Source organism: Vicugna pacos, chromosome 18 (genome assembly GCF_048564905.1).
Source record: "Vicugna pacos chromosome 18, VicPac4, whole genome shotgun sequence".
In the NCBI taxonomy this organism is placed as follows: Eukaryota; Metazoa; Chordata; class Mammalia; order Artiodactyla; family Camelidae; genus Vicugna; species Vicugna pacos.
In genome coordinates, this window is record NC_133004.1 from 34,365,882 (window position 1) to 34,392,902 (window position 27,021).

The 27,021-nt window shown below is 46.6% G+C and overlaps 2 protein-coding genes and 1 long non-coding RNA gene across 7 annotated transcripts in view; 2 read left to right on the forward strand and 1 right to left on the reverse strand.

Annotated features, from left to right (window-relative positions):
* TPST1 (tyrosylprotein sulfotransferase 1) overlaps positions 1 to 6,861 on the forward strand; it is a 69,823-nt gene extending 62,962 nt beyond the window's left edge. For 2 of the 3 annotated variants that reach the window (XM_031687376.2, XM_072943045.1), the window contains exons 4-6: positions 1,510 to 1,560; positions 4,224 to 4,270; positions 6,301 to 6,861. In XM_031687376.2, the coding sequence (XP_031543236.1) occupies positions 1,510 to 1,560; positions 4,224 to 4,241 (69 nt within the window). In that variant the 3' untranslated portion in view covers positions 4,242 to 4,270; positions 6,301 to 6,861. Of the gene's footprint in view, positions 1 to 1,509; positions 1,561 to 4,223; positions 4,271 to 5,681 lie in introns of all 3 variants that reach the window. The other variant, XM_031687381.2, reaches the window with a different exon arrangement.
* Positions 6,862 to 16,433: 9,572 nt separating this feature from the next.
* On the forward strand, positions 16,434 to 26,681 carry KCTD7 (potassium channel tetramerization domain containing 7). 3 transcript variants are annotated; one of them, XM_072943063.1, is made up of 5 exons: positions 16,434 to 16,664; positions 19,067 to 19,236; positions 22,204 to 22,382; positions 22,792 to 23,191; positions 23,555 to 26,681. In XM_072943063.1, coding segments are annotated over exons 1-5 (894 nt in total). In that variant the 5' UTR covers positions 16,434 to 16,520; the 3' UTR covers positions 23,556 to 26,681. The 3 variants fall into 3 exon arrangements, with proteins under 3 accessions (XP_072799164.1, XP_072799162.1, XP_072799163.1); XM_072943061.1 differs by having other exon boundaries at positions 23,938 to 26,681; XM_072943062.1 differs by having other exon boundaries at positions 22,819 to 23,191; positions 23,938 to 26,681.
* On the reverse strand, positions 19,206 to 21,756 carry LOC140687118 (uncharacterized). Its single transcript, XR_012061232.1, has 3 exons — positions 21,581 to 21,756; positions 20,862 to 21,046; positions 19,206 to 19,327 (listed from the first exon to the last, which is right to left on the reverse strand). It is a non-coding gene; the product is annotated as an uncharacterized lncRNA (long non-coding RNA).
* Positions 26,682 to 27,021: the final 340 nt, after the last annotated feature.

The window sequence follows — 27,021 nt, forward strand, 5'->3', positions numbered from 1 at the left end:
ACAAACTTCTTTCTACTTAACCAAGTGTGTGTGTGTGTGAAAGAGAGAGAATAAGAGAGAGCAAGCTCAGTAAATTAAGCTGCTCTCTTAATTTGTTCAGTTTTGTTACTGAAGTATAACATACATACAGAAAAGTATACAAATCATAGCTCAAAAAATGATCACAAAATGAACATACCTTCATAATCACTACCCGTATCAGGACAGAGATCACCAGCACCCTGGAAGCCTCTCTCATGTCCCCTCCCAATCACTACCACCCACCTCCCCCCCCAGAGTAAACAGTATCCTCATTTACAACATCATAGAGTTGTTTTGCCTATTTTTGAGTTTTAATTTTTTTTAAATGGAGACATGTAGTGTATTATTTTTGGAGATCTGGCTTTTTTTCCCCTCATCACTAGGTGTTGGGATTCATCTACGTTCTTGGTATAGTAGCAGTTCGTTTTTTAAATTGCAGTATGGTATATTATTATATGCATAAACCACTTTAATTTATTCATTCTAACTGCAATGCCACTTTTGTTGTAAACCAATTATCTGTAAATGAGGGTCTGTTTCTGGACTCTTCATTCTGTTTCATTAATATATTTGTCTATCCTTGTGCCAAAACCGTTGTCTTGATTTTTTATATACAACTGTATAATATAACTTAATTATAGCTAAATAATAATGTCTTAATGTTTGACAGAATAAATCCTTCTACTTTGTTCTTTTTAAGATTACCTTGATTATTCTTGTCCCTCTGCATTTCCATATAACTTTTACAATCAGCTGGAAATTACCCCCCCTCCCAAAAAAAGCATGCTAGAATTTTTACTGGAAATCCTTGGAAGAAAATGGACATCTTTACTGTCTTGAATATTACAGTCCATGAATGTAGTCTGTGTCTCTATATATTTAGTCTTTAATTTCTCTCAATGGTATTTTATAGTTGTCTATGTAAAGATCTTACACATCTTTTTAAAGCTATTTCTTAATTATTGCTGCTATTAGAAACATTTTATATATTGAAGAGTAAGTTTTTAATTATAATATTTTATGAAGTTAAAAGTATATATAATTTTAAGAATCATCTAATATTCAAATTATTATGGGAATATGGAGTACATTGAGAACAGTAAAGATGGATTAAATCCAGAGCTAGAGATTTCAGAAGGAAATCAAGAGGAGCCTGTTCCTAAGTTGTGTGAATTCTGTGTTGGTTCCTTGAGAGAGATGGCCTAGGGCTTGCTTTCATTCTCAGCTAAAATGATTGGAACTTGGAGTGTTTGATGCTTTTTTTCCTTCTTCAGATACTCCAAGCCCTCTCCCAGCCAGTCCATGTTTGGGAGCCCCCAGGCAAGTGTAGGGCAGGTGGGATCAGAGTGAATAGGAATTTCACACAGTCCTTCAACACTGGCCACCAAGAATGAAGCAGTGAACCCACCCACCAGGCATTGCCGGCACCCCGCAGCAATGATGACAGTGTTGTTTTCCTTAAACTCATACTTGGCTTTGTTTTTCCAGGTCTACAAAGGAGAATTCCAGCTACCTGAATTTCTTAAAGAAAAACCTCAGGTACTGTGTCCACTTCCTCCTTTTGATGTGTCATGGTAGGTGGGCTCTTGCGTTGAAGTCATCTTTTTAAAGGGATAATCATATGTGCTGGTGGTAGAAAGACTGGCCTCTGGTAATGCTTGGTTTTAACAATAATTTAACACAGTTCAGAGGGTTCAGTGTCTTCCAAAACTAGGGAAATACTTGGTTGATAACTAAAATCTGATTGCGAGGCCACTCACAAGCCACAGAGTATTCCACACATAAAGAGCCTGCCTCAGTGAATATGCTCCAGCCTTCTGATATTCACCTTGAAATAAAAATGTACAGCCATCCTTAATTCTTACTTACTGCGTGTATATCCATGGCCTTTTAACTTTTCTCATGTGGAGCCTAGAAGACATGTGAATACATTATATACACATTATGTACACAGCTGCTAAGTCCCCCAGGTTGGGAATGGATAGTATGAGTTTAAAGGTTGTAACTTTTACTTTTTTAAAAACTAATTAAAACAGATCCAGAATTATCCTTGTAATGTCACATTGTCACTCACTTGGACTCCAGTATTGTTTCTTGAATTGGAGAGAAACAGGTGGTGTTATGGCCAGCATGCCTAGAGTAGCTCAGAGCATCCTGCTTGCAAGCATCACCTGCCATGCCTGTGTAGCGGTGGGAAGACATCCATGACTGCTGCTTGAGCCCAGCAGAAGACTTCCGTGCCCAGCGTAGCAATAATACATGTTGCCTCCAGGCTGCTGCTGTCAGTGATTAGCTTGTTAATAGGAAATGAAGACTCGGCAGTGAACTCGGTTTCTCAGAATGTTCCAGATATGGGTTGTTGAGGGGAACCTCGCAGACTCTGTGAAGTCGTGTTGCCTGAAGCAAGCCTGGGGTGACTGGGCTTCTCTCAGGGCAGCTGTGTCTCACACCAGGGGTGAAGGCTCCATCTTCTCAGATCCTTGTCTGATAACAGCCGTCAATAATTGATACATATTACTTGAGAATTTTAAACTACTTTCATGGTTTATGCTTATTAACATATATTTAATTTTAACCCATCCATTCATTCATTTCATTTATTTGACAAATGTCTACTGAATTTCTTTCATGCATGAGAAATTGGCGTAAATCCTCTAGAGTCAGAGGGAAAAAAAAAAAAAGATCTTCTCAAGGAACTCCTGGTTTATCCAAAAGACTCTGATCAACTATTGCAGAGAAGTGGCCACAGGGGTCCTGAGCCTTGGCTGGGCAAGATGTGCCAGAAAGAAACCTAGGTGGTTGCATGAACAGGTTGTCACAGGCTGTGGCACTGGAGCCAGAGAGTACTCCAAGAGGCAGAGTCATGAAGAAGTGTCACATCCAAAGGCTGTTTTGCATAACAAGTCTGAAGGAGTCAAGAAAGGGAATTTGAAACTAAAACTAAAGGGGCACCCCTGATTCACAGCATACATAATGATCATTTCCAGGTGGAATGTAGACCTAAATGTGAAAGGCAAAATAGTAGTTTTTAGGAGACAATAGAGGAGAATATCTTCATGACCTTAAGAGGGAAGGATTTCTTAAACAAGTTATAATAAAATACTGATCATTAAATGAATTTAGGAATGTATATGCATGACTGGGACATTGTGCTGTACACCAGAAATTAACACATTGTAACTGTACTTCAATTAAAAAAATACTGGTCATTAATTTTTAAGTGGATAAGTTGGACTACATTAAAATTAAGAATATTTACTTACTAGAAAGCATCAAAAAGAGTAAAAAAGTACATCTTACGCAGGGGAAAATTTTGAAACAAAGGACTCATCGGTAAAATATAGAGAATTTCTACAAATAAATAAGGGAAAGATAACAAAAAAATGGGCAGAAGGCTTAATAGGCATTTCAAGCCTCTTGTTCTGGTTTGCTTCATTTAATGCATCGCACACACTTAGAAAAGGGCCCATAAAAGGCTTTGATTGAACTTCTAATAAATGAGAAAACTGAAGCCCACAGAACCCTCAGGACTGATACTTAGTTAGAATTGCTCACACAACTCAGGAAACTGCTATACTTATTACAGTTTTATTATAAAGGATGCAATTCAAGACCAACGAAATGAAGAGACACATGGGACAAGGTCTGGGAGAGTCTCAGACACAGAGCTTCTGTGCACACTCCACATGGAACTGGGGTGCTTCTCTCTCATGGCACAGCAGGGTATTCACCAACCAGGAAGCTCCACTGCAATTTAGCATCCAGAATTTTTACTGAAGTCTAATTACATCAGCATGATTGATTGACTCACATTGGTCATATGATTGAACTCAATCCCCACCAAGGTCCCCTACCCAGAGGCTGGGCTAGCTCAAAGCCCCATCCTCTAATCACAGGATTGTTCCTCCTGGTGACCAGCTCCCCTCCTGAGTCATCTCGTCTCTTAGCATAAACTCAGGTATGATCTAAGGGGCCCATGAGTAACAAAGACACTCCTGTTACCTGGAAAATTCCAAGGATTTAGAGTCTCCCTACCAGGAACCAGAGCCAAAAGCCAGTCATTGCTTCTTTATACAACAATAGTGGGCTGAATTCAGTAGAAAGTCTCTGATCAGAGCCTGCAAGCTACATCTGATACTTCAGCAAGACCAGTCCCTTCTCATGCTGATCGACCTTTAAACATCTTTTGCTTCCTTCCACAGACTGAGAAAGGGGAGTAGCAGAGCCAGGAACCTCTAATGTACCTGAGGTGAGGTTGGGGGACATTGCTGGGTCTCTGGGCTTCCCTGCTTAGGCTCTGTGGGAGGCAGCGTGGCCGGGGTGGAGAGCACAGCTCTGGAGTTAGGTCTCCTAGGTGCAGGTCTCCTTGGCTCTGTGTAACATTGAGCAAATTATTTAACTTCTCTGTGTCTTAGTTCCCTCATCTGTAAAATGAGGGCTATGTTGATAAGAGAGTGGTAGTAAGAATTAACCATAATGACGTCTGCCAGGCGCCTGGCATAGATAAGCACTCAGACAGTGTTGGTGGTTATTTTCATTATGAGGAGGGGTTTAAAAACGATAAAATATTTTAGCTGAAAAAAACCTGGAGACTATCAACCTCAACCACCTGTTTGCTGGTAAGAAAGAGAGAGCAGGCTGGTTGTCAAGGTCACAGCACAGGTAGGGAAAACCCAGGGCTGAAGAACACCGTCTCCTGACATCCAGCTGGGGATTCATTTCCCGCCCTGCACTGCTTTCTCTGTGTGCTGGATGTGCAGGTGTTTTAGCACTAATACTTCCAGGGGCTGGTTGGTTGGTTTTTCAAGTCCACCTTTGCTGATATTAATGCATTACGACGTCTTACATTTGTAGCCTACATTGTCTCATCTCGTAGTTAAGGGCTACAGTTACAGCCCCCTTTGTATCTGAGTCATATCAGGTACATGTCCTGGGATACCAGCCAATTAGTGGCAAAGCTGGTTTCAGAACCTAGACCTCCTGACATGGCTGCTCAGACCTCATATCCCTCTCCCACACTTTCTTAAGGTTGTGTTTTGCTCTGAATAATGTGGTTGCCTTAGATCATTTGGAACTTGAAAAGCTTTATTTAAAATATGATTCTTAAAATATTTTTATCTGCTGTTTTATTTTCATTTTATATAATAACCATATATTGATTGTGTACTCCATATCAGGCATCAAATACCAAGCATTATATATATATAAAGCATATATAATATATAAATGATGTATGACATATTATATAACATGTGTGATAACTACACATATTATTCATATATATGATATGATTTCATTCAAATTTCAAACCACTCTGGCAAGTACGTGGTATTATTCCTGTTCTACTGATGAGAAAACTGAGATTGCATAATTTGTTTTGAATAAGATTTTTATGACTTGCCGTGTGTTAGTGGCTTATAGATTGAAAAAGCATGTGAGCACTGCTATACCATGTCAAAATCATGGATAGCAGGGAGCTAATAGTATTAATAGGTTTCAGGATTTATGATTGCCTTTTTGTTAAGGAGTAAATGCTAAATGTAGACTTATACTCTGTGGGCACACGTGTATAACAGCAGTTATGAGGCCTTGGATAGTTTTGTTTATTCATAATACTTCCAAAAGTATAGATAAATTCCCTCCTTGAAACATACATACAGGGATTCATCATGGACCAGCTGTTTATAGAATGCAGTGTCAGTTGACTCCAGCCTTGCGTTGCATCTGCAGCAGTGTTTCGTCTTTGCTTGTGAGGCCTGCAGGTGCCCACGTTCAAGGAAAGAAAGACTCAGGAGAAGCTGGGAAGACATCAGAGCATCTCAAGCTAAATAGTAGTCTTTTGGATCCCTTTGGTCTATGAACAACAGTCACTGTGTTTTCTAAAGCTTCCTGTACGGAACCTCAGTATCCACTTTTTCATATAAAGAGTCCGCACGTTTGACCTCCGGACCTTTGACGTCTCTATCAGTGCCCCTGCAGTAGCTTCAGCTGCAAATGACAGTTGCAGTCATCTCAAAACGGGCAGGAGCAGCACTTGCTTTGGCTGTCATATGCTTGTTCTGCACGTTGAAGCTACCGGCAGGCTCTAAAAGCACCGCAGACTGAGGGAGACTGTGCCTCTCCCGTAAACCTTCTGAGGCAGCTGTTCTCGTAATTGTCCAGCCCCCTGCCCATCTGCATGGCTCCTGCCAGGCCCACCACTGGAAAGGAGGTGTGTCGTGCCAGGGAGAACAAACTGTGACTCCACACCTGTAACGACATTCTGTTTGTTTGCTCTAGGGAAGACTGCTGCTGCCTTTTCAACGGCAGAGAAATTTCTAGGTCTGGCTCTCCCCTGCTGAGATGAATGGATGTGTGTACCATGGCCCGCGTCTCCTGTCATTTGCCAATCTCCCCCCACTGAGAGGGTGGGATGTCAGCACACATTCCGACCTTCCTGAGTGGCCTGCTTCCCGAGTCCAACGCTCTTGAACCTAATTACATGCACAGCCCCGTGGATAAGGAGCCCAGAGGGGATGTGTGCTTTCTGTTAAAACTGCTCTGGTCCTCATCTTTTCTTACCAGATTCCAAACTGTGTTTTCAAGGGGAGGGTTTTAAAATGGCATCGTGTAAGCGAAAGTGGGCAGTTTCATCTTGGAATAGGTTGTCCGTACATGTTCTAATGTTTTGTAGAACACTTGTACCTGTTTAAATGTATTGATGTCGATAGTATTAAATACCTTAATTATTTAAATAATTCATTGTATTGTTTCTGAGAAGTTGAGGAATTACCACATACATTTACAACTTGATGCCTTTTGTATTTTATTTTTCAAAATAAAAGCCTTAAATGTGAAGCACACTGGTAGTTCCCATGTTTTCATTTCTGTGATTTCAGAGAAGCAATAGGACCTTATCAGATGATCATTTGATAAACCAAAGTTTCTCCAGTTGGCTATTTTAGCTATTCCTCTCTATGCATCATCATTTCTCAGTGAAATTTTTGCTGTAATTTATTTCAAGGAGACTTGCTGCCATCATTTTGTGTCAGGGTTCTATTTCATGCTTATATTCTGTTTTTAAAAACAAAGAAGTTACTGTTTCCAACTTTTTTCTGGAAACCATTGTTATAGATGATACCTTCAAAATACTTCTCAAATCCGTCTACTTCCCGTCAGCTCCACTGCCCCCACCCTGACCTAAAACATACCATCAGTCACTAGACTCTTCAGACTCTTACGATATAGACTGTTGCATTTCCTGGAGCACACAAAGCCTTTCCTGCCTCTGCACGTGTTACTCCTCTCCCTGGAGTGTTCTGCCCTTTGCTCTTTGCCAGACAGCCTCCTTCTCAATTCTCTGTTCTTCCTCAGAAGGACTTTCCCTCACACCTTGAACTAAAAGGTAGGTGCCCCTGCTGCCTACCTTATTCACATTATCACCCTGTCACATGTTGCAGTTTTTAATATTTCTTGACTTTTTTAAAAAGTTGTCTTTCTCTTATATAGTTAGTGAGTTCCTGGAAGACAGAAACTATCTTTTCTTGTCCGTTTTTGTACCCCTGACACCTAGCAAAATGGCACATTGTAGGAACCTAGTAAAAGATTTGATAAATGATTAATCCTCCCGGAAACCTCTAGTACATCATTTTCAGGTGAGGAAACAGGCTCAGCCAGGTCAAGTCACTTACACAGTGCCCCTCAACCCATGCCACGGTGGGAACCTGGTGTCTAGGTGCAAGCCTGACCCTGATGTCCCTCTTTCCACCGCCCTCCCCGAGGCCTGTCCCCTTCAGTTGAAAGTAAGTACTGCTGCCAGATCAGTCCTTTGTTCAGCGCTGTGTCTTAAGTCGCTCCTTTGATTCTCTAATGCCTCACACATTAAACTCTGCCTCCAGGAGATGGCCTCACTACTCCCTTGTGAACAACAGTACACTTCCTCCCTGTCTCCTTATACTCCCTTTACTTGCCGCTTCTTCCAGATGCCCAGAAACCCAATCCCTCTCCCCTCTACCTGGGAAGTCCCAGCCCCGTTAAGGGCTCAGCTGTCTTAAGTCCCATTTCCTGTTACTGCTCCAACCTCCAGATAGCAATAAAAATCAGCTTCAGCATAACATAATTGTTTTTGTTTTTGTTTTTGCTTATTTCCTGTGTTGGTCACATACCCCTTTGGAGCCTATCAGAATGGGAGGAGAGGACATTTTTAAACTATAACCCAGCCTGACTCTAATCCTGGCCCCTAGGAACAGAAGGGTTTTATTCCCTACACCTGGAGACTCCACTGTTGTGCTTGGGAGCGTATTGGAACAGGAAGGGGCAGAGAACCCCCGCACAAGATGGCTGATGTGGAGAGAACCGTGCACACCTGGCCAGAAGCAGCAGATGCTGAGGTATCTCCATCCTGTTGACATTCCTTATTTCTTTCTGGTCTGAGCACTTTTCTTTTGAGCCCTGTGAAGCAAAGCCTTTCTGTTCCATGTGACATCTTAGAACACCTCTACAAAGATGACTATCTGTGAAATGTTGTGATTTGATGGAATCAAATGGAACTGTTGAACACATGAAAGATGGCTGGAGTAAAAGTTTAAAAGTAGCTGGGTTAGGGACCAAGGTAGGCCTGTGGCCTGTGACTATCAGCTTCCCAGGGCCTGCGTAGCCATGTCTACAGACAGCGGGTGACCCGGGGGAGGGGGGCCAGGGGAAGGCTGGTGTCCTCAGGGGCTGCAGGAGGAGCTTAGAGAGATCATCATCCATGAAGAATCACAGAATTTAAAAATGAGAGACAAACCTAGTCACTTTGTCAAGTAATCATTCTAGTAACGTAGGTCCAGGCTCTATGCCTGAATTTACATGTTTAAACTCTTAAATCTCAAAATCACCCTCTGAGGTAGGTATCATTACTACCTACATTTTACAAACACTGGCTCAGGAGGTAATACTAACTTAACTAGTATTACCAGCTAGTAAGTGATGGAGTCAGGTTACAAATACAGACCACCTGACTCCAAGTCTACACCCTTCACCACCACTCTGCCTCTCAGTAATCACCTTTATACTAGAATAGAAGCTTGTCATTAGCACTGAGTGCCAGCTATTTAAGTTCCTCCCTTGTACTTAGTAATTTGCTAGGTATGACTGGGTGTGTCAAGAAGGACGGGCAGATTGCTGTCCTTGGAAATTTACCATCTTGGTGAAAATCAAGAAAAATGCACATCAAACAATTATTTCAAGCTCTATCTAACAAAACCTATAAAATTACCTGCCACGACCTGGCAGGTAGATGATAGGCGAGTAATAGTCTAGGCATGACTTCGTTCAGGGTTGTCCTCAGATTTGTATTTCCAGGGAGCTACGGATCCTGGGGCTGTCTGGGCTTTTCTCTGGCAAGGTCAGTATTTTCAGCATCAAGTTCCATTTCCCTGCTTGTTTGTCACTATCCAAACCAGTCTTCCGCAGGACTTGCGGTCTTTGCATAAAGCAAAGCACTCTCTTAGTTATTCTGGATTGGGCAAAAGAGATCATCTCTATTCATTTTGGGTTTAAATTGTAACAAAGCAGCTCATTATTAGAGGTTTCTTTTGGCAGGGGCGGTGGGGACGAGGTTGCAGGGGAGTATTCTGGTTAGACCTTAAAAAAATGACTTTGATTCTCCCTTTGGAGTTTATTAACTATTACTGAAGACCAGAAATTGAATCATTTTCACAATAAAATCACTATTTTTGTTGTTATACACTGTAGAAATGGCGCTATGGAGAAGGAAAGCCTAAAATGCCCTCTGTTGGTCAAAGGTGGAATGACGGCTGAATGTATGGGAAAGTTTTCACGTTGAAAGAAATAATGGAAATTCATAAATGAGCGCAAAGCTTTCTCTACAAAGATGTCTGTTGCAATGAAGTTTATAGAAACAAAGAATTGGAAAAAAACTAACAAAAGGGGGATTAGTCAAGTGAATTATGGTACATCCAGATAACAGGATACTTTTCAGCTAATAGGATATTGTAGAAAAATATTTCATAACACAAAAAAGTTCGTGTTATATTAAGAGAAAATTTGAGATCACAAAGCTGTTTAGTACGATCTCACTTTTAATATTTAAAGGATACATGGAAAACTAAACAGAATTGCTGAATTGATAATCAACAGAAAAGACACATGCCAAGATGTTAACAGTGTCATCTCTTTGTGGTGGAGATGTGGGAATTCTCATTTTCTTTCTGCTTAATTCTATTTTCTAAATGTGCTACAATTAGCATGAATCACTTTTTGTAAAACAGAAAAAAAATGGGAGTTTTTTTAAAGAAAGAAATCAAGTGATTGAACCCCCTAATCATACAGATAAAATCTGGGGTCTAGAGTAGTGCTGTGACTTACCCAAGGCTACCCACCTAGTTAGACTTAGCACTGACTTTCAGTTCATTCATTTTTTAATAAGTCTCCTTATTTAGCCAATTCTTTTGATGAAAAATTAGTAATGTGAATAATCTGAAGAATCTTGGCTATTGGTTGTTCTTCACAAGTCAGTAACTGAGACTTGAATTAGCAATGAAGCCAGGTGTCAGCTATTACGACATTTAGACAGAGCACCTTTGAAAAGATCACAATGTGGTCAGGATTGACCTATTTCTCTTGAGCAGGGATTGGTATTCTACAGCCGTTGAGCCAAATCCGGTCACACAGTGTACGTCTGGTGTTTTCTTTTTAATTTAAAATTTTTTATTTTTGGGGAGAGGAGAGGTCATTAGGTCTATTTATTTATTCATTTATTTATTTTTCAGTGGAGGTACTGGAGATTGAACCCAGGCCCTTGTGCATGTTAATCATACGCTCTACCATTTGAGCTATCCCCTCCCCCGTTTATGTCTTATGACGTAACTTATGTATAACCCATAACATCATTTATGTTCCATCTATGGCTGCTTTACCTCAACAGCAGCAGAGTTGAGAAGAGACAAACTGTGTGGCCTCCTAAGCTGAAAATATTTACTCTCTGGCCCATCACAGAAAAAGTTTTCAGACACTTACTCTCATGGATTATTTTAATCTTATATTGCCTTAGGATATTTTAATGTTTCACTATGCCTTAGTGTTTCTAGCCAGCCCAAAGTACCCTTAGCTGGCCATTCCAAACAAATGTCAGGACAAATATCAGAGCGAGGAAGCTCCCAAATGGCAAATTGTTTTGCTCTGATATCCTTTCACTGCCTCAGAGAAGCAGGCCACCCCCAACCCCAAAGCCAAGGCAGTTTCTGAGTGGGTGGGGTTGTCTGGGGGAGAAAGGCTATGGAACAGTGGAGAAGTTCCAAGAGTTTGGGATGGTAGGAGACAGGGTGCAGGGGACTCTATCCAGCTAAATTCTTTTTCCACTTGATGGAATCATATTGAGCAATAGATATTTAAACTGTGAAGTGCTTAAACTGAACTGATAGAACAGTGGAAATGCCATACAAACTGGGAGTGTGGTGGGAGGGAGACCTGGGGATGTGGTCCCAAGATCCTCACCCACCCACCAGTGGGATTTGACCATAATGCTTCCAGAGGTGACTGGAACAGGAGCTCACTTAGAGACTTAAGGGATGAGAAAGCAGTACATAATAGTTGGTAGGACAACTGTGGACCCTCAAACCAAATTAATAAAATACTATTTTCATCGAATTCTGGATGTGAGTTATTTTCAGTCCATTTTCTCAATCGTAGTATTTCTCCCTTTGTGTCCCATGGATGAGGAGCAAGGAACTGAGAGGATTAGGGGAAAGAAAGGAAGACAGAAACATTTGCTAGGAAGACAGTGAGTTAGGTTTTGGCTGTGTTAAGTTTAAGGTGCCCTGTGGGACATCTAGTTAAGAAATGGCAAATAGTCAGCTTCATGGAGGATAAGGATTTGACATTCAAGAGAAAAGGCTGGGTTGGAAATTTCACATTTGGGAGTCTTTAATAGGTAAATGGTGGTTGAAACCACGGAAGTAGATGGAATTGCTTGAGAGTGTATGTAGAATAGAAAAAAAGCAAGTCAAGGACTAATTCTGGGATCTAACACCTTCGAAGGGATGAGAAGGGGAGTAGGGCCTGCAGAGGTGATGGAAACAAGATGGAGAGAAAAGGAGAGCCAAGAAGACAGTCATGCAATTCAAAGGAGGAAGGGGTTTTAACTGAGAGAAACTGGTCCACAGTGGCATGCGTTGGAGAGTTCTAGAAGGACAAATCGCTGGGCTTGGCAATTAGGAGGCCACTCTCATCTTGGAGAGAGCAGTCTCAGTGATGTGACGGGTCAGAAGTCCAACTTGCAATGGGGATAAGGACGTGGAAGAAGCAAGTGCGGACTATTCTTGGGAGGATATTGACTACAAAGGGAAAGAGAAAGAAGGTGGGAGAAACTGGCACATAAAATGGGCTACAGCAAAGGAAACAGTATAGAGGGAGAGACTGAAAATTCAGGAGAGAGAAGGGTTAACTGACGGAACAAGAACAATTCTGGAGAAGCAAGAAAGAGCCTTATTGGAAGACTTAGCCTCAAACCCAGAGAAGAGAAACTTCCCCAAAGCTGGAGGGAAAGAGAGATTAGATCAGAGTTAACCTGTAGGTGGTGGGCAGTTACGGGAGGTCTTCATGCCTGATGGCCTCCCCTTCTCTCTGCAGTGGAACCCAAATTACTGTTTGCTGGAAGGAAGAGGGATTTCCTGGAGTGAGGAGAGGTCTTGAAAAGAATGGTGAGATTGGAAATAGTTAAGAGCTGACTTGGATGTTAGCTAGATTTACTGTGGTCATCATTTTGCAGTATAAGCAAATATCAAATCATTATGTTGTATACCTGAAACTAATATGCTCTATGTCAATTTTATCAGTTTTTTTTAAGAGGAAAAAGAGAAGAGAGAGCTGTCTTGAAGAAACACGTGGACGGATGCCCCAGTGGCACTGTGAGTTAATGATGGGTTTAGAGTGGTAAGCAGTTCACATGGTGGTGGCACTTACTCGGGGGAGAGCACAGAAGGCTGATGGGTTAATCTGAGGTTATTGGTTGTGTACAGAGGTCACACATATGTAGAAATTGCCTAGAGAGTTGTTTAAATGGATACTTTTTTAAATGAGAAAAAAGTGTAAAAAATGAAAAAAAATTAAAAAAAACACAAAAAAAGAAAAGAAAAGAAAAGAAGAAGAAAAATAATAAATGGACACATTGGTAGGATGGGAAAAAATAAAGTCAAGTGATGAGATAACAGAGAGAAAAGGTTGAGAGGAGAAGGGAAATAGAAAATCATGGAAACCAGGCTTGAGGAAAGAGATGGAAGGTTCGAATCTAGTGATCAAAGACTGATACATTAGAATTAGAACTTGGGAGGTAGAAGAGCTCTGGGTGCTAGCAAATCTCCTTCACAGAGTAACTGCACTTGACTGTTTTCCTTGCTGCCCATTATCCCCTCACCTCACTCGGAACCAAGTTTTTCTCTCACCTCTTTCTGAAACAAGGATGCCCCTGAAGAGCTTTCAATGTGAGAATGACATGATCTGATGTAAAATGTTCAGAGCAGCATGAGACATAAAAGTACAGTTTCACAGCAGCCCTGCTGGTCATAGCACAACACAACGGCATAATTAAACACTCATCAACAGTGGCCTGGAAAATATTCCATTCATTTAAACCCCCCAAAAAATAGCTAAAATTAAACTGCATAGCTTAAAGATTTAGACAGGGGTGGTTAAGCTTGGAAGACAAGGAAATGGCTACCCAAAAAGTGAGGAGAGTGGTGACTTCAGGACAATGGAGGTTGTCTTCATCAGAGAGGAGGCTTTGGAGCAGGTAGGAGCTGGCAATGTTCTATTTCTTGCTTGAGTGATGGTTATATGGGTATCTATCTCCTGTATAATAATTCTTTAAGCTGTACATATGTGATTTTGCACTTTTTTATATATCTCAACTAAAAAGAAAACATACATGGAATGATACACAGTGTATTTAGGAGGGAGGGGAGTGAGATTTGGGAGGTATAATTGTGTTTGTAATTTTGTATTTCATGAGCTGGGAGGTGAGTACATGAATTTTCAACTGTTATTGTCTATAATTGTTTATATGTCTAAACTGTTTAAATCAAAATAAAAACTGAGAGAAGGTAGTGTGGAGAAGGCGATGGATGATTTCGTTCCCATTTTCACTTCCTTTATTGTTGTTAAATTATTTATTCAATAAATTAGAATTGAGAGAGAAATTCAGTAGCTGAATCAGCGCTTTGGAGATCTGTTGCCTTTCAAAAGTTCTTTTCTTTGGTGAGGTATGGAGCATGGAATCCAATTGACTGCTCTCAGGACTCAATGCCTGTAGGACTATTTGCTTGATGGGCTCTTGGAGGAAAAGTAATTCCAGGGCTATAAGTGCCAGTGTTCTGAGAGCAGCCCCCACCTCTGTGCCGGCAGGTGCTATCCACTTCTCCCTCAAAGGCTCCCCGACCCTTCCCGACCGCCCTCATGTGAACTGGCCTGGAAGTCATTTCACTACAGGGTGGGGAGAGCTGCAGCCAGCAAACTGCCCTGCTTTCCCAGAAAGCCTGCTCCAGCCACTTCCTACCCTCATTCCAAGTCTTCATTCCAGGCGGCTGACCTTGGACTCCCCCACCTCCCCGCCCCCGCCAACAGAGTAAACAGAACCAACTGGGAAACTATACTCTTGAAGGAAATCCTCAGCCAAAATGAAAGATGAAAACTCAGTAACGTAACATGGATTGCACATGTGTTTTCCTACTTACTGAGCCTCTCAGGTTATCTTCCCATTCTCTTTACACAGCTTTGCTTTCAGGTGTTGGAATAACTGCCACCTGAGAGCCCTTAGCTCTCCAGTTTCCTCATATGGATTCTTGGAGGAGAGGCCACCGGGCAGAATGGATAGATGGAAGGAAGCTGGTCCATGTAACTCCTTGTTCTGTTACTTAATGAACCAACCCAGGATCTCCTCAGACTTCTTGTTATGTAAGATAATAAAATTCTCCTGTTATTTAAGCCAACTTTGGTTGCAGTTTCTAGTACAGCTAAATATCCATAAGGATAGAAAGAGGAAATTTTGCCATAGATATTGTTGAGAAAGGCTGGAGCAGGTAGTGATGGATAAGATAGCGTTGGGGGCTTCTTTAGGGAAATGCTACTCAAAATGTGATTCAGGGACCTGCCACATTAGAATTGCCTGGGAGTTTGTTAGGAATACAAGTTCACAGGCTTTAATCCCAGATGCACCAAATCAGATTCTCTGGCAGTGGGACTGGCAATCTGTATTTTAACAAGCTCCCCCTCCAGTGATTTTGATGCAACTAAATAATTTGAAGAAAACACTGACCTTGGAGACTCCTACAGCTGGGAGTGTGATTGTGCCAACAGAGTAAGTGCTGTGACTCGAGCTCATTGCTGACCTCCCTGAAGCTGTTCTAATCATCTAGACCTCATTTTCCTTTTCTATTACAAAGATGTAAGAATCAAATGAGGAACTGGGTGTAAAAATGATTTGAAAGAACTAAAATGCCTTGATCCCTAGGAGAATCCCTGAGCTGACCCAGCCGTACCAGGGGACACAGCATCCCAGGCTGCAGATAGAGGTGTCTGATCAAGCTGGACTCTGCCTGGGCAGCCTGTGAGCTTCTTTGGGTAGGGCCTGTTTCCATCTGTGTCTCCCGGTTAAGAACTGACACGTAGAGGGTGGGAGTCACTGTCATTCTCAATTGAATTCAACTGCCTCTATTTTGAGTTTTCTTTTTCGGATTGCGGCCTGAGTCAACCAGCAGACTGGAAACGCAGGTTTTGCCCTCGTGGCTAGAGGAGCACTGGCACCTATCGCAGTGCTGCCCTTTCTCTCCTACAACCCCAGTGACCTCAGCCGTCCTCCCTCCACATCCTCCAGGAAACGATGCCCAGGATCTCCACTGAGGTGATCTGGTCCTCCCGGATTTCCCTGGCCTTCGACGCCCAAGGATGCACAGGACCCGTTGCCCTGGAGACGAACGAACGACTGAGTCGTGAGCCCTCTCTCCTCTCAAGTTTCTAGATGTCGACCTGGATGCGGGACCCACCCTTAGAGCAAACAAGAAGGCCCGGCTTAGAGGCAGTGGCCTCGCGCGCGCCCCGCGCGCCGAGCTAGTGTTAGCGGCTGGGGAGGGCGCGCCCGCTGGCCAGAGGACCAATCAGAGCAGGGCAGGCCAACAGGCCCGGCTCCCAGTGGCCACTCAGGTGCGGGCTGAAAGCACAGCCTGCTCTGGGATTGGGCAAGCTTCCTGCCAATCAGGAGTGGAGCTAGCAGGGGCTCGGCCAATAGCGGGAGGCGGCAGGGTCAGGCGGGTGGCCCTGCGGTCCGCCGGGTGGTCCGCTAGCCCGTCGGCGCTGAGGGAGCGGCCGCCCTGCGGCCCGCGCTCGCTGCGCTCTCTGCCCCCCACCCCCACCCCCGCCCCTCCCGTCGGCCGCGCCGCGTCATGCCAGGCGCTGCTCTGTGCTAGTGCCCCGGCCGCCGCCCTCCCGCCCGCCCGAAGCCGCGCCCACTGCTCAGAGCCAGAGGGATGGTGGTAGTCACGGGGCGGGAGCCAGACAGCCGTCGCCCGGACGGTGCCATGTCCAGCTCCGACGCCGAAGACGACTTTCTGGAGCCTGCCACCCCGACGGCCACGCAGGCGGGGCACGCGCTGCCCCTGCTGCCGCAGGAGGTACCCGGACCGAAGGAGAGGTTGGAGGGGCGCGGGAAGGGACGCAGAGGGAGAAGTCTGTGCCAGGCAGAGCTGACCTTGGGATGTGAGCAGCGCTGAGGTCGGGGTTGGGGTTCGGGCCGAGGGCGGCGCCAGAGGAGCTGCAGTCGCCTGTCCATCCAACTCTGACCTTCCCCCTCAACCTCCGCCCCACCTCCCCGCCGGCTGAACGCACCAGGTGTGTCTTCTTTGTCCCAGGGGGCACCTGGCTCCCCACTCCCCTCCTTCCAGGATTCAGTGCCTGCAAGACTGATTTCCTCCCATCCCTATGTCCCATCCTTACCAACTGGAGGAGGGAGGGTAGGCTGTGGGAAGGAGTCCTTGGAGTCCCGAGAGATGATGGTGTCTTCTAGAGAGTCCAAGACGGGGCCTCGGTGGTTGCCTAAACCCAGTCTACAGCTGTCCAGACAGTGGGGTAAGGGGCTGTGTACAGATAATAGATGTGGCCACGCTCACCTGACAGCTCCGTGGCTTTCCCTCACTAGCTGCTGTGCCGTGATACACGGGGGCTTCCACTGGTCTTACTTAACACATGTGACACTCTCATATGAACGCCTGAGATGACCCTCAAGAGAAGGGAAAAGAGGAGGGCCCTGCTGGGCACTGAAGACAGAGCCTAGGAGGTAGGGACTAAGGTAGTGACAGACATGGAAGCATGTGACATGTGGGGTCCTGGGCAAATGGGCTGAGCCCCAGAGGGGCAGAGTGGGGCTGGGTGAGGCTCTCCGGGAGCTGATGGTGTCCTCTTGGGGTTAGGAGCCTGTATTCTAAACTTCATGGGGCACTTGTGAAAATGGGCAAAACTCTGGAAGTACTCTTTGCAGTTAAAAGAAAAAAGCCATTAGAGACATAGGGTGGTATTTTTTGTGCACTGTCATTGGGGAAACAGTGTGGTTTGAGGGAAAAAGCACAGGACCCAGAGACTATAGGCCAGGACTCCAGTGCCTGCTCTTCCACAGACTACATTGCAACCTGAAGTATTATTATCCCCAAATAATATTTTGAGTCCTTGGTATGCACATAGAATAGTTTTAGAGGAGTTACAGAATTAGCAGAAGGCATTTCCTATCCTCTGGATGTAGAAGAGTAACAGTACCTACATTCACAGAACTGTAAACACCTGTTTCATTCATTCATTTGTTCAATGCATATTTGGGGTTTTGCTGTGAGCTGGGCACTGTCCCAGGCCCTGGGTGACTTTGATGTCGTGTATTTGTAGCCTACTTTATTTCACAAAAGATTCGAAAGTTGGGGAAAAGGACTGTCTAGATAAATGCACATAGACTTTCGCAGAGCCAGAGAGATGTAAGGCTGAAAAGTATGCCCTGGGATAAAATTTTAGTTAATCTGGAGGAGGTGTGTGGGAAAATGAGAGAGAACTGGCCTCATTTCTTTCAAAACCACAAGCAGTGAAAGAGATTAAAAAAAAAAAAAAAAGGTCCTGAGCATTTTAGGGAGAACCTAGAGCTTCTCAGGGCAAATCTATACCATCATTCCTTGTCCCTCAGTCTGCCGTTCCTCCCAGAACCAGAGCTGGCCTCAGGACTAATCTCACTCCGCAGATTAAGGAGAGAAATGGTGAGGGACAGACGGTGAGGAGTGGATGTCTGGAATTATTCAACATCTATGAGCCCTGCTGTGGGTGGACAAGATGCTGTCCTGCCCTAGGGATGCGTGGGGTCTAGTAGGGTGGGCAGACAGAGAAGATAACCACCAGCAGCACAAAGTGCCTGTTGTGCTGGGCACTCTTATAGAGGAGCATGCTGATTCAGTGACGGTACAATGGTGGGAGTGTTTAGTTAACTTTAGTCTTGGGGCAGGCAAAGGACAGTAGAGCAGAAATGCACAGAGCAGGGGACCTTGAATAGAAGCTCTTAGAGTGAGTGGTTCTGCTAACCTATATGCTGCCTTGGTGTGAATTAGCAGAATGGCATACAGCCAGGCTAGCAGACTGCACTCACCCAGGTGCTCTTGTGCAGTGAATGGTGCACACCACTGTACGGGGCAATTGCATTTGCTCCATGGACAGAGGGAGAGTGGCAGGAGCATTTTGGACAGAGAAGACAGCATGAGTAAGGGCACCAAAATGGTATATTCAGGAAGCAGAAGGAGGACAACTCTAGAGCAGACATAGTAGGATTGGGGTGGGAAGACCTGATTTAAGAGCAACTGGAGGAGGATGGGGAGGACTTGGTAAGTGATGAGTATGGGGGAAGGGAAGAGAAGGAGATGCTCTGAAAGTTTCCTGGGTTGTAGCCTTGGGTGACTGAGTTCACGGCGTAGCCCCAGGAAGACAGTGGACAGAGCAGCCCCAGCTCTCCTTCCCCCATGCCTGACCGAAAGTTCTGGTGATTCTTTTCTAGTTTCCTGAGGTTGTCCCCCTTAACATCGGAGGGGCCCACTTCACCACACGCCTGTCCACCCTGCGGCGCTACGAAGACACCATGCTGGCCGCCATGTTCAGTGGGCGACATTACATCCCCACCGACGCCGAGGGCCGGTACTTCATCGACCGGGACGGCACGCACTTCGGGTACGTTTCTCCCTCTGCCATCAACTTTGTGGTCCTAGTAAGGAGTGGCCTGGGCTTAGGTGTGGGATTTTGATATCATCCATAATAATACCTAGAAGAGGAGATAACATGCTGGTGGGTAGTGAATTAGATTAAAATTCTTAGTTTCATTCCCAGACGCCAGGACAGCCGGAGAAATCCCAGGTAACATGCATTAGCCGGATGTGATGAAACTGCTTTTATCCTACTCAAGTTAAGACAGAGTTTTTCACCCCTGTAGAACAAGTGTGATCCCACCTAGAGGCAGGGCTGTTCTAACCCAGCTTCTGGGAGAAGACCTTCAGATCCAGATTCTGGGGCTCGGCACTGCCGTTAGGGAGGAACGTGGTATGTGGCAGCTGTTCCCAGACTTCTTTCAATAATTTACAACAAACAAAATAAAACAAAAAAAGGTGAGGGAAGGGCCACTATAGGTGTGCCATCCTATAATTTTTTCAAGAAAAGTCTTTAAAATTTTTTTCCATTGTTACTGTCATTTCAACACTAAAACATGGGAAGACATAATCAGAAGAAAGATAACACCCCCAAGAAAGGACTTCTGACAACGTTACACATAAACAATTTAAAGACTTTGTTTCAGTTTCCTTGTTTGTGACATGAGAAATAATTATAGCTGCCTTGCAGGCCTGTCATGTGGATTAAATAGAGAGCCTTGGTGTGACCCCTGGCCAGGTCCTTTCAGAGCATGCGGCTGAAGCTCCATGCCCCATCATTCTCACTTTGGAGATGACTGGAGAACTAACATGGTCCTTGACCTGAACACAGTGAAACTCTCCAATCGCTGCATCTTGGTGCTGGCCTCGAAGGAGGATTGCCCACACTGAGAGAAGGGTCATTTTTATCCTCAGAAAGGACCCTCTGGTCACATAATTTGCTTTGAAGCATCTGGGTTTCCCCATTGGGCTGTCAGCTGCCTCCAATGCTGAGAAAACAAAGCCTCACATCCCTCTGCAGAGCTATAAAAAGATTTTTGTTTGCAGGCTGTTTGGGGGAGGAAAGTGCTGGCCCCAGCTGGCAGCTCCCACAGCACTCGGAGCTGGGCCTTGCCCCAGGGTCATGTTTTTCAGAGCACCCCGAGGTTTGCTGATGATCCTAGAGGACTAATTTTGGAAGGGGTTGTGGGGAGGGGAGCACAGTTTGGCTCTAAGCTGGATGTGCCCACACCCAGGTGGCCATGGCTGGAGGGCGGCATAGCCAGGCAAGGACGTGGCAGAAAGCAGGGTACTGGTGCATTTACCCTCCAGCTACTGGACCCCGGTGGCCTTGATGCACCAGCAGCAGATGAAGGTGCTGGAGGATTCGGGTAAAATAAAATAGGGTTTAGGGCATTTCTCTGCGGGTGAGCTCGCCGACCCCCAGCACCCACGGTGGAGGCTGCCTGGGCCTCCGCCTGAGGCGGTTTCCCTTTGCCATCAGGGCGCGGCGCTTTGGACTGAAGTCTGGACCGCTGTGGGTGTGGGCGTGGAGTCTCCTGTGTCTGCACCTGGGCGTCTGGCTTGCTGTGGCTCCTTTAGCAAGGGTCTTCCTTAACCCCTCCGAGCCCCACCTTTTCCTCGTTTATAAAATGGACGTGAGCGAGCACTTACCCCGCAATGTCGCTGGAAGGATTGAATGGGGTGCCACGTGAACCGTGGCCGACACAGATCAACGCTCACCGTTAGCTGGTGAGGTCACAGCTTGATCTGGGGGTTTACTCACACATCCATTCCTATAAAAAAGCCCTTCCCACACCTTCCAGGGGTGAGTCCGATTATTCTTAGCACTAAAGAATCTGAAGAGAGAATGAAAAGAGCGGAATTTTTATTTTGAGAAAATACAGCGTGTGGTTTTATTCACTCCTGAGCCCAGTGTGCTCGGGCGTTAGGCTTACGCTTTCATCTTCCCCCTGCAGCTACGGAGCAATGGGGGGGGCGAGGACGCGCGGGAGACGGAGCGCTCCCAACCGCTGCAGGGCGGGATGTAAGGCGCTGCAACCAACCGCTGTGTCAAACGTGCACTCGCCCTGTGACCGAACAGCCCCGCTCCCGGTATTTGCCCCAGGGAGACTGGTGCCTGAGTCCACAGACAGTTCACAGGGAATGTTTATCACGGCTTTGCTCATAAGAGACCCAAACTGGAAGTAACTCAAATGTCCATCAGCAGGAGAGAGGGTAAATAATTTGCGGTGTATCCATACGGTGGTATGCTACTTCGCAATGGAAGGAGGGAAACGACCGCCACCCGCCACGCAGGGAGTCAGTCTCAAAACAGCAGACTGAGGGAGAGAAGCCAGGCACGAAAGAACGACCTGTGTGATTCCACTTACATGCATTCCCAGAAGAGGCAAATCAAATCTTGGTTGATAGAAGTGGAAGGTAGAGTGGTTGCCTCTGTAGGGGTTGACCGGGCAGAGGCACAAGGACACTTTAAGGAGGTGGAAGTGTTCCGTATGTTGATCTAGGTGGTGGTCGTATGGGTGTATTCATGCATTAAAAAAAGAGTTGAACTGTACAATTAAGATTTGTACATTTATTGAATATTAACAATATTTCAATTAAAATATATATATTAAGGGGCCAGATATCATATCTTTCTATTTTTTCCTGTATATGCCTAATAATAACAACACCTGATATACCTAATACTAATTGTAATTACAGTAATCACGATACTGGTAATGACAGCTACTGACACAGAGGGCTTGCTCTGTGCCAGGAATTTTCAAAGCACTTTTTATATATTATTTAACTCCTTCATAACATTTTGGGATGGTTTTCTTATTCCCCCTCCCATTTTACAGATGAGAAAATCAAGGCACAGAGGGGTTAAGTTCACTTACTTAAGGCTACACAGCTGGCCGTCTGGCTCCAGAATCCATGTTCTGACCACTGTGTGGCTCTGTCCAGGTCCGTTAGCTCCTTCTCACCCACCTCTTTCCTTCCTGCTCAGAGATGTGCTGAATTTCCTGCGCTCGGGGGACCTGCCGCCCCGGGAGCGCGTGCGGGCTGTGTACAAAGAGGCCCAGTACTATGCCATCGGGCCCCTCCTGGAGCAGCTGGAGAACATGCAGCCGCTGAAGGGGGAGAAAGTGCGCCAGGCCTTTCTGGGACTCATGCCCTATTACAAAGGTGAGGGGTCAACTGCCCTGGGCAGTCGGGGAGTGAGGAAGAAGGGCTGAAGGCATCTGCCCGTGCTGAGGTCTCCCCCAAAACAAGTGGGTCCGTGGTGCATCTCTATTACTCAGGATGAGAGGACATCCTGCCCGCCTCCTGCCTCCTCCCAGTCACACGGGGACGATTCGGGTTAAACAGGCCCACGTTGCCTGCAGAATTATCAAATCGCATTTTGAAAGGACAATACCCATCCCATCCCCTTGCTTTCCTTTTGCGGTGCAGAGCCTGGATCCCCGTTTAAGTTTGTGCCCTTCCCAGGCCCACAGAGCCTCTTCCCCAGGGATCCGTCTCTTCCTTCTTGGACCCCGCTGTCACTGGGGCTCTCTCTGTAACCCCACACTGCCTTGCCCCACCCCCGTCCCAGTGATGGGTGCTGTGTTCACCCCCATAGACCACTTGGAGCGGATCGTGGAGATTGCCCGGCTGCGTGCTGTCCAGCGGAAGGCCCGCTTTGCCAAGCTCAAGGTCTGTGTCTTCAAGGAGGAGATGCCCATCACCCCCTATGAGTGTCCGCTTCTCAACTCCCTGCGCTTCGAGCGGAGCGAGAGTGACGGGCAGCTCTTTGAGCACCACTGCGAAGTAGACGTGTCTTTCGGACCCTGGGAGGCTGTGGCTGACGTTTACGACCTGCTGCACTGCCTGGTCACGGACCTGTCAGCCCAGGGCCTCACCGTGGACCACCAGTGCATCGGGGTGTGTGACAAGCACCTCATCAACCACTACTACTGCAAGCGCCCCATCTATGAGTTCAAGATCACATGGTGGTGAGTAGCCCTGGGAGGGAGCAGAGTCCCATCAGGGAGGATGCCCATTCTCCCTGGGCTCTGGGAGCGAGACCCCTGGCATGGCTCCTGGCAGCCCCAGACCTACAGAGGTGAGGACCGGGTCCTGAGGCACAGCTCCTGGCAGATGGAGGTGTGGCTCTAGTCTCCCTGGCTGTACCTCGGGGCCAGGCTCAGGGCTGGTGGCCCGCGGGGACTTGGTGCCTGCACTCACCTGGCCTTTCCTCAAGGCATGGCAGTCTTCGCCTGAGGCTGATGGGGTCCAGCTGGCTGGGGCTTGACCAGGATGTCCAGAGAGGTTTTGTCACTTTCTTGACCTTGCAAGAGCGTTTCTGCCCTTTACAGAGCCACGTTACCTAACTGATGCAGGCATCATCACTTCCTCCACGCTGTTCAAGCATCCCTTCCCTGTGCTCAGTGTGTAAGTGTGAACATAGGACATGATGAGGGATTTACCCAAGTAGCCACCCCACAGCCCCTGGCTGAGGAAGGAGCGTTTTCTCTCCCTCTTCCCCCAGCCTTAGCCCCACGCTGCGTTTTAGGATGTGGATGGACTCTACTCCTCCCAAAGCATATTTTTCACCACCTTTTGGAGACGTAACCATAGTTGCCAAAGCCATGCACCAGGTTGGCCTTAGAAAAGCACAATGTTTACAGCCCTGCCTCAGGGCCTTGGCTTCTCCTACCTTCCACCAACCTTCCTTGCTTGAAGGGCTGTCTTCTCACAGGGCTGGAATGCACATTTCAGCGGCTCCTTTCGAAGATTCCCTAAATCGAGTGGGCAAGATGTCTAGACCTTCTCTTGTCTTTGAGATGTAACATCCTTTCTAGAGGCTCAGGATACCTCCTTGGCTGCTAGTCCGTGTGCTAGGATCCAGTGTGCGGTGAACCTCCCTGGATGGAACCCTGTTGCTTCATCCTGTGAACGTTCTCCTTCTAGAAAACTGTCTGTTCTGGGGAAGGAAGGAAGGGGTTGAGGGAGAGGCACAGCGATCCCAGGAGCTGTGAGAAGACAGCCTCAAACCGCCATTATGTTTGACTCCCCACCATTCAAACAGAAACACATCCACAAGGCTCTGCCCCCACTGCATGTCCTCTTGCACTGTCTGCAGCCTGGGGTGGCCAGTCAGGTGTGGCCCTGCATCTGCTGAAGGAAATGCTCTGTAGCACCTGTGGCTGGAACGGAACCTTCCTGCGCCACGTTAAGGGCTCCTCCCTGTAATCGTGATTGTACCGGACTGTTGCTGGGTGTTCTTGTAGGGAGATTTTCCTCGCATGAGCCTCACTGGTCTGAGTCCTGTAAGACCAGACTGGTGAGGAGGGCGAGGGGCAGCTGACGACGTCTGCATCCTTCTGACGAAGAGAAGGCCAAGCCCTGGGACCTTGGCTGAATTCCTTCATGGGCTGTGACCTCTGGGCCTCTGTACGGGAACAGATTCTGGGGCACAGTCTCGTACTCTGACGTCATATTCCGAGGTGGGTGGAGCAGGCGTGCAGCCTGACATCTGACGGGACAGTACAGTATGTCGCTCAGGTTCCGAGACAACCTGTTCCTTCATTGTTCCCATCCACAAACGGATTGTCGCTTTCCTGGAGCCCATGTCCCCGCTTGGACCTTAGCCCAACAGCACGGCTCCTGCCCTGTTCCAAAAGAAAAGCCTTTCCTGTAAGTTGCTCTGATTGGTGTTACCGCCTAATACAAGTTCATTTGTTGACAGACACTGAGGCGAGCTATTCAGGAAGGAGTCAGTGTGAGTCGAGATCATCAAGCCCAGTACTCTCAGTGGTCCGACCTTGACCTCGGCCCCTTCTCTTTCCCACCCCAGCCCAGAGCATCACAGCACTTGGTTGTTTCGAGTCCGTACACATAAGACAGGGCAAGACTGGTTCACTCAGATGCAGGTTTGCTCAAAATCAGGCCCTGAAGACTTGCTTGGGGCTACAGGGACACAGGATAAGGACACTGTCTCTGCGCTTCTTGCTGGAGACACCCCTGTTTCTCTGTCCCCCATGTTGTCCTCATGGTGGTGTGCTCTGTGCCACCGTGGGCAGACAAGGCTCTGGCCAGTAGATGGGGCAGAGCAGGAACACTGGCTGCCAGCTTAGAGCTCTTTCTAAGTGCTGTAAAAGAGGCCGGTGGCCCAGTTTGGCCATTGTCTGATGAGAAGCCCAGGTCAGGCTGAAAAAATGTTCTTGGATGTGGTGGTTTGTGGTAGTGGCCTCCAAATAAAGGTCATCTCTGAGAAGGTGTCCTCTCCCAATTGGGTCCCCTTTCAAGCTCTTAAGTGGCCAGGCCCAGAACATAAGAAGGGTTGGGTCAGGAAGAAGGGCTCCAGAGGATGAGCGCTTCTCTCGGATTGAAAGGAAGACTGTTTTCCTAGCATTCTTGTACATCACATCCATGGATCAAACCAAAGTGCCTGCCTTTGGAGCTTCCCTTACGTTTGACTTTGGGTACCATTTTTCCCAGGGGCTCTGCTCCCTGGTTGAGAAGGTGAAAGTTTTAGGAGACAGAACTGCATGATGCAGTGCCAGCCAAAATCCATGGAGAGTGAAAAACTTAACGGCAACTAAGACGACTGAAACGAACCCACCGTGAAACACATCACACCGTCCCGGGTTGAGGGGAATTCTTTGGGTAACACTCTAACTCAACAGAGTAGAAGAGTCGTCACCAGCCTTGGTCTGCCTGTGGTTAATTCACCAGGCTGTCCAGTGCTTATCAGTGGAAAGCAGTCAAGTCTGCTCTGAGAGATTTTATTCTTTCTCCCTGGAGCTTGGGATAGTCTGGGAGCTGTCTGAGCCTTATGCCTCAGGCTGATCAGGTGATACAGTCTTCCTGTCCTGGGTTGCTCGTTGGAGGACTAGGAGATTAACATCGGCAAGCCACAGAGTGGGGTGAGCCTCGGGGTGTGATCTTGGTCCAGGCTGGATCCTGAAATGGTCAAGACAAATAATAACAAGACAAAAACTACTCACACCGAGCATTTTGATGCCAGAGTTTCAAATATCGTATTTCTGCCTACCTTCTGTCCATATTCACCCCTGCTATAAGTGTTAAGCTTTCTCGGGTACCATTTTGCTGGGGCTCTTTCATGAGGGGGTGCCTGCCCCATTATCCCGAAAAAGAGGGAGGCTTTATTCATCAAAAGCCAGAGTGTTGGGAACTGGGGTAGGAGAGGCACTTTTGGGAATTCTGGAAGAAACACATGTATGCATATGTTCATGGGGGAGAGGAGGGTTGGCAGAGGGTTGGGGGAGGTGGGAGCAAAGACTGGTGGAGGTGGAGGAATAGGCAGTTGCCTTCGGAGCGTGGGAGGTCACCGGGTCCATCATCTTTCTGCCGCACAGTGTCGGGTTTGTGTACACAGTGTAACCTCTCCTGTGTTCCTTCATTACGTGTCCCGTCAGCGCTTTGGTGCATGGAGGCTCAGTACCCCCACATGGCATTAAAGTCAAGAATTAGAACCTGGGTGCCGTGCCTTTCCTTGTTAGAGGCCTACTCTCATCCTTCCTCTGCCCTGCACGCTGCCAGCTGATAAGTCTTGATTTCTGCTTAACATTTACGTGATGTGTTTTGGGGGCTCGTACTAAATAGAACAGGCTCTCCCCTAAGGCCAGCTGCCGGACTTCTGCGCTGACGTGGAGCTAAAGGGGGACGGGCCCTCTGAAGGTCCTCCTGCTCCAGGTAGGAGGGAGCCTGCCCAGGCCGGGCAGGCGGGCAGCTCTGCCCTCCTCTGTTGAGATGTCTCCAGGGGAGGGAGGGACCACAGTTCCTCAGTCATCTATGTGGCTCACAGCCACGTCACGGG

Coding starts and splice junctions, on each gene's coding strand:
- KCTD7 (XM_072943061.1), top strand. CDS start 16,521: ATGGTGGTAGTCACGGGGCGGGAGCCAGACAGCCGTCGCCCGGACGGT. Junction 16,665..19,066: donor TGCCCCTGCTGCCGCAGGAG/GTACCCGGACCG, acceptor ATTCTTTTCTAG/TTTCCTGAGGTTGTCCCCCT. Junction 22,383..22,791: donor ACTCATGCCCTATTACAAAG/GTGAGGGGTCAA, acceptor CCCCCGTCCCAG/TGATGGGTGCTGTGTTCACC.